This window comes from Anopheles darlingi, chromosome 2, assembly GCF_943734745.1.
Source record: "Anopheles darlingi chromosome 2, idAnoDarlMG_H_01, whole genome shotgun sequence".
NCBI classification, from domain to species: domain Eukaryota; kingdom Metazoa; phylum Arthropoda; class Insecta; order Diptera; family Culicidae; genus Anopheles; species Anopheles darlingi.
The window spans coordinates 89,757,804-89,764,401 of NC_064874.1; the positions used below are offsets into that span (position 1 = coordinate 89,757,804).

General features: G+C 46.1%; 2 protein-coding genes across 3 annotated transcripts in view; both read left to right on the forward strand.

Moving 5' to 3' along the window:
• The first annotated feature begins 1,829 nt into the window (after nt 1-1,829).
• Nucleotides 1,830-6,089, forward strand: LOC125959058 (uncharacterized). Of its 2 annotated transcripts, none has more exons than XM_049691796.1 (4): nt 1,830-2,473; nt 5,521-5,620; nt 5,696-5,799; nt 5,863-6,089. In XM_049691796.1, the coding sequence occupies exons 2-4, from the start codon at nt 5,539-5,541 to the stop codon at nt 6,076-6,078; spliced, it is 402 nt and encodes a 133-aa protein (XP_049547753.1). In that variant the 5' UTR covers nt 1,830-2,473; nt 5,521-5,538; the 3' UTR covers nt 6,079-6,089. The 2 variants fall into 2 exon arrangements, with proteins under 2 accessions (XP_049547753.1, XP_049547754.1); XM_049691797.1 differs by lacking the exon at nt 1,830-2,473 and adding an exon at nt 2,564-2,673.
• Nucleotides 6,090-6,112: 23 nt separating this feature from the next.
• LOC125959057 (ankyrin repeat domain-containing protein 39) overlaps nt 6,113-6,598 on the forward strand; it is a 1,200-nt gene continuing 714 nt past the window's right edge. The window contains exons 1-2 of the mRNA XM_049691795.1: nt 6,113-6,455; nt 6,524-6,598. The exon at nt 6,524-6,598 is cut by the window's right edge and continues 129 nt beyond it. Coding sequence (XP_049547752.1) covers nt 6,320-6,455; nt 6,524-6,598 — 211 coding nt within the window. The 5' untranslated portion in view covers nt 6,113-6,319. The remainder of the gene's footprint in view (nt 6,456-6,523) is intronic.

Genomic DNA, 6,598 nt, shown 5'->3' on the forward strand with positions numbered 1-6,598 from the left:
AGTTCTACAGAGCAGCTTCACGAAAGCTCATTTCTTGGGATCAGCTTTTCATGCATACAAACATTCTCGCATTGCATGCATAGCTCGTAGCGCTACGAAAAAGGTGTGTCCCACGTGTTTGAGGCATCGTTCGTTATCTTTTGAAGGTAGTAAGGTGATTAAATTGATACACTAAAATTCATCACCTCCAAATTTCCTATTTGATATTGTGTGTTGGTGTTTACTTATATTTTACTTTATATTTTACTTTATCCAAGGAACCACGCATATATGTAGTCCAATGGTCCTGATTACCTAATAAATAATCTCTTCTGCTCTACTCTACTCTAATCTAATCTGCTTACAGGAATTCTAATGCCACCCTAGACCAAATCTCGAAGTACAATATAGTAGGCATTGATCGTGACTGAAAGGTAAATATTCAAATTACGATTCTAAGGATCGTTCGATAAGATTTATGACTGTTCGGGACGAAATTGAACAACATGGAATGTAAATAAGTCTGTCTTAACAACCATTTGTAAAATGCCCGCTGCAAGGTCTTGCATCCATTTAAAATTATGATACCCGTTCGAGGCTTCTCAATTAATCTTGTTGAAATTCATTCATTCACACACAGCCTCTCTTATGCCTGGTTATGTCTGCAGTAACCTGCAACTAGACCGTTATAATGGCATCCATCCTAGAGGGGATCCATTCAATCCACCATCACCGGTTTTACTTCCAGCGATTGATTCGTTCCGGTTGGATGAGACACATAACAACAATACCAACATGTGCAAGCGCTTCTTGTTCTGCTGCTTCATGCAGCGGAGAGAGAAAGAGAGGAGCGCGCGGAAGCTGCGGTTCGTTCGGTTGATTGACCTGCTCTGATGCATCCACGATGATGTATCATCGCTAACTTGCACCTGGTTGATTATGTCGTCCTAGTGCAAACCAGTATATATTCATCATCATTAGTTCGCTCTATCTTAAGCTTAAAATCTTAGGCAAACAACCATCGACAGTGCGAATGGCTTATGTGAATGGTCCGATGATGATGTCACAGCACATGCTGACGATTGATCCCCTCCACATTAGTAATTCGCGTGACTCCAACGACTATATTGTAGTAAAAATCACGTTTTTGATTAGCCGTTGGAGATTGACGGAACCGACAATGTCCTGCACCCAAAAACCCCGCGGTACAACATGCGAGACCCTCACATCTGGGGCCACACCTCGTTCCTCTGTTGTCGCACGTTTCAAGCATGGCAACCGGGGCTACAACGCGACCTTCACCTGGACCTGAACATCAAGCTGGCACGCATACATATCCGAGAGAGCATCACCGCTCGGGAGATGGAGCATTCGTGCGCCTCTCGCCTCTCGGCTCCCATCACTGTGGTTTTCATTCAAATTCAACCTGAAACTACAGTATTGGACATACAAAAAATCGACGAACATATTTGTCTTTAGAACCCATATTTTAATCTAAATCTAAAGAAAAATGAACTCCAGCTGTCTTTCTTCTGTATTTTATGTATTATCATCCTTTTAATAATATAATCAAGTTAGATATCATGTGATATTATCAGAATTAATGTTTTTTTAAACACAGTAATGTTGCAAAGAAATGAGCGTTAAACCATGCGGACCAGTTATAGTATGTTTCTTGATAAAAACATGAAGAGTATCACGTGGCTTGTGGCATTTTTTATGCTCGATACTGTGTAGTGCCAAGCTAGAGAGACAAAGAGCGAGGAAGAGCAAGAGAGAGTTTCTCCGGTTCCTGAACGGGTTTGTCGAGGAACCGAGCTGGCCTGCGTGGTTTTCCGTGTTTACCTGTCGCTCCGGTACCGTGCAGCTCGTGACTACCAAAGTGCGCGCCAGGTGTAACGCTCCCCAAACTGTAACCAGCAGCAAAGCAGACGCAACCAAAGCAACACAAGCCAAAAACTCCCATCCTCGGCGCCACAGTGAGCATCAATTAACGAAGCGCAGAGCAAAGAACGATAGAAAGATTCCGTGCCGTAACATTCCAAAGCCTACCGAGCCGCAGCGTTGCTTCCGTTCTCCTCGTGCACCTATGTAAAGTCTGTTCCGGTTCTAGCGATACGTTCTCTCGTTCTCACGCATCTCTTCTTGTGTGCCTGCTACCGACCGGTTTCGGAAGTGACGCCTGTGTACAAGCCGCGGCTGTTTTAGGGCAACGAATTAATAGCAGGAGGCCCAAACGATCCGGAAAGTGAAAAGCAAGAAGGTGGTGTGGTATATCTGGGTCGAATGTTGAACCAACGCGCTTAGGTTACCGGTCATGGCGATTCGGTAAAGTTGCGCAAAACAGCGGAAGTGAACGAGAAGTAAAATAGTGCTTGTGGTCGCAGGTCGAACAGTGTGCTCAATTGTCCTCACAGTGACGCAGTGATAACAGAAGCAGCAGTTGCCAGGCACACCGATACATTACTCCTTTGCTTCAAGGACACGCCATCAAGTAAGCATTGGTAGCATTAATTTTGATTTGCGTAGGTTGATGATGAAAGAGCGAATCGTGCAAGAGGAACGTGAGTGATCCAACGGAAGAGAGCATTCGGAAGAGAATTTGGATCGAATTGGAACCAACACGAGCACCCTCCACCGTAGTGTGGCCATGTGGGTTCGTGTTCGCATATTTACATAAAATAATAACGAAAGGTAAATAGCGCATAGGCGCATAGCATCGGTGGCCATTTCTTTTTTCGGACTGGCCTGCGAACATGTGCCTGATCAAGTAGCAACGTAAAGTCACAAACAGCATGAGAAAATGGTAACCTCACCTTGAACATGAGCCGGGGGCAGCATAGGAGTCCCGGCAAACAACCCAAGCAAACATGCGGACCATGGGTGGGGTGATTATTAGTGTACAACTGTTGCTACAGCACGGTTTCCGTGGAAATGCATCGTTTACACAGGGCGCCAGAGCTGCTGCGGTATCCCCGGTGTAGGTTGCATTCGTTTCGTGTGGGTGTTCCCTGTTTGCAAGCTTCTTTCTTGCTACTAAGCCTCGCGCACAAGGACCACACAAACAGCGGAGGAAATAAAATATTTAGAAGCATAATTTTCTGCCTTCTCGTGTGGTATGGCGAGAATGAAGACATGTGGTCTCGAAAAAGCTTCCGGTTTTGATTCCGATTTAAACAAGTGTTACGATCAATGAACTGTTTAGAACTTACCTAACTACGCAGACCTCAGCAACAATCAAATCAATGATGCAGAGTTTTCAATCAAATCCCACAAATTGACACAGACATTGCTTAACATAACAACATTAATATCAAATTTAGCTACTTAAAGAATATTTTCAACAATTGTCTTCACTACTGTTCACTAGCAAACGCAAGCAAGAAGCAATCAAATGAGAGAACTAAAACAGAAAACGTTTAAATACTTGAAAGTCGACCGATGATGAATCGTCTGCGTTTTAATGAGTATCTTATCTAGCAGCAATGATTCCTGCCTCGAGAGTAGCATAATGCCTTGATAGAATTTTAGCTTGGCAAACAACAATTGCTCACAGTAGCACTCCAGTGCCATCAATCTCCCATTCACTGTCTCAAGTATAGTTCCCTCTTCAAAGCAACATTTTTCCGTTTCTTCGAATCATCATTCCTTTACATAACCAACCAAAGAAAAAAGACAAGAATAACGGCCAGAGTCAGCTCCGATGTTATGCCAGAACCCGACACGAGAACCAGAAGTGGCTAGTAGCTTGTTTCGTGTTCGAAGTGCGTTTCGTCGCTCTGCAATCCTAACCTGATCCCATGCATGGGACCCAGCGTTTGACCGTATTCCGTTACGGGTACAGGCGGGTCGCGCGAGGTTTCCGGAATTTTCATTTTCACTTTCGCTTTCTCATCTCAACGGTCATGCCACGTGGTGGCTACATAACCGACACATCGACCGCCGTTTGTGAGAAACGCACATGAAACGAGATTTTGTTGAGATTTTTGGTGACAGAAAGCCATGTGGCGTTGCCATGTCAGCACTTAAATTATGCGATCATCATCTCCGCGGTAACGAGACATTTTGTTAATCACATCACCAAGGTCCTCGTCGATTCAGGTGTCTACGGTTACAAGCTGGGTTTGCTTTGTCCCCATCTCCCCCCAAAAAGGTGATTCCATTGTTTCGAACATGATGCGATGCGTCGCGGTGTTGCCCAACAACCATCCATCGACAGAAATCGTCGTAGTTGTTAGCTCAAGCATTTGTCCGACCCTCACATTTCATGCATTTCGTTCCGTTTTGGCGGAGGTTTTGTTCGTGTAATGGAGTTAATGAATTCATTAGGGCCGGTCAGAAAGATGCCCCTCCGACTGCGGCGTGGGTTTTTGGTGGGAAACGGAACCGTTGTTTGGATAAGACACGTTTAGGCCAGCGAAAGAGTCGGGGCGTTGTTTGCGGGCATCGTAACCTCCGGCGAACTCGTAAACCATAAACACTTCACCCAGCCAGGCCACGGCTTATGCGCAGGGTTGCGGACCAGCAAATGCGTGAATAATTAAACATTAAATGCACCTCTTTTTGGCCGGAACCCATCGGTATGGAGGAAGCGTCCGATTTGTGGATCTTGTGGAGAACGATTTGCATATAATTCACGTTACATGGGGCTGTTTCCGTTTCTTTTGTCACACTCAACTGCCTTTTCTTAGTGTGTGCGCTGCTGCATTTTAGTAATTGATTAAATCTTGCATAAATTAAGATTTCTTTTAATAATTACATCGAGTAGCAGGTTAAATTTCAGAACAAAAAGAGATACTGTGCCATCAACCGCAGCCGGACTCTTCGGTTTGGTTAGTTTGTACGCTACAATGACGTAAGCATTGTATAACCCGTAAGGTGGACCGACCGGTGAGTTCCAGCTTGACCATCACATTGTTGCATGCTGCTTGAGCACGGGCCAACAGAACACGAACAAGAAAGATCCACAGTCCATTTGGCCATTAGCCAGAAGAAACCAATATCGAAGAAGATGCTTTCGAAGCGTCTTTGGCCGTGTGCACCACCTTTTTGGCACGTAGTTCGCATAAAATATTTACAAATCCCTGACCTTTGACCACACCGTGTACACATAAAGAACAACTAGAAGGCGTAAACAGGAGAAGGAGGTTTTAGTGCGTCTTCGCACCAAATACTGCATTCCACCCAGGGGGGAGTTCACATAACAGCGGGGGTAACTGTTTCACAGCTTGCTAAGCTCAAGGTTTATGGAGATTGCTTTGGTGTTTTGGCTATCCAGACGCGGTACTGCGAAGATGGCTGCGATGATCTTGCACTAGTTTTTGGACGAATCTGTTTCTAAACATCATGTCTTCTACCGGGTAGATTCGATGTTATAAACAATTCTACCACGTTGCAGAAATAAGACAGTTTTGCGCAAACCAGGCCAGTTCAGCTGCGGCAGGGACTTCGTAGAGAACGGTCTAAGTAGACTGTTCGGTGTATCTCACTAATCTTTTGTTATTTGAGATTAATCTGCATTTGTGCTTCTTTTCCCAACAGCAAACGAACCGTTTCTCGATGCCATACATTCTTATCCGTGGCAATCTTGCCTCCTACGGTCACAAGCATCCGTTCCGTGTGCTGGTGTCGGGACTGAAAGGTAAGAACACGCCACCTCCGCTCCATCCCAAAAGTGTCGTCCACTAATCAGTTCGCTCCGTTTCTGTTCTTGCAGCGGCCGATATTGAACAGCTAAACCGGTTTCCCTGCGGTGGCTACAGCGATGAGTCCACCGTCGTCTACCTGCAGCATCCCTGCGTGATACTGACCGCGTTGGAGGTATGATTCATATCGCATATTGCCTAGATAATGCTTCATACAATCGTAACTCGTTCGTTGCAGGTCCTCGGATACCGGGTTGTAGCCTCCTCATCGACCGCGGTCAAGCAGGACTACAACGAGTACATGTGGACGATGCGGAAGGAATTTAGCGATCCGGAACCGTACCTGGGCGACACCTCTTCGGTTTCGCTGATCGAGCGCGACAATCTGGCCAACAGTGGCCGCGAGGGAAACTGCGTTGGGGCGAAAAACAGCAAAATCGATCTACCGGAGTAGTTTCGTCATCATCAGCTGATTCTGACAGCATCGTAACGACGCGGGCGGAGTCACGTACAATTCGGGAACAACAAACCGCTCACGCAGCACGCACAGCAGCATCCCTGTCTTTTCTTATCCTTTGGTGCAACTCTTCGTTCCCGTTCTTCGATTTTGCTCAAAGCACGACGCAGCCCACAAGGACTTTCTTCCTAAAACACAGCCTGCTTTGCTTGATGCTAGCCATTTATTTGAGTTGAGAATGGTACACGGACGAGCTGGCGGTGACGGAGCCGATTGCCATGGACACCAGCATCATCAGTGTTCGGCGAAGGGGAGTGCCTCAGCGGTTCAGTCTCTCGATGAGCTGGACTTTGAGCGCGGAATTTGGAGTGCCGGTAAGCCAACTGAACAGGAACCCTTCCTGCTGAGAGATTAACGAATCTTTGGCTTTGGCTTCCATCAGCAATGAACAACGAGTGTGATCGGTTGCGTACCTTGGTGGCACGGGGCCATCTGCACGATCGGGATAGTTGCGGAT

Bases quoted from the DNA above. Each gene is read 5' to 3' on its own strand.
- LOC125959058 (XM_049691796.1), top strand. From the start codon at position 5,539: ATGCCATACATTCTTATCCGTGGCAATCTTGCCTCCTACGGTCACAAG. The intron at 5,621-5,695 runs GTAAGAACACGC...CTGTTCTTGCAG, and splicing joins GCTGGTGTCGGGACTGAAAG to CGGCCGATATTGAACAGCTA. The intron at 5,800-5,862 runs GTATGATTCATA...CGTTCGTTGCAG, and splicing joins TGATACTGACCGCGTTGGAG to GTCCTCGGATACCGGGTTGT.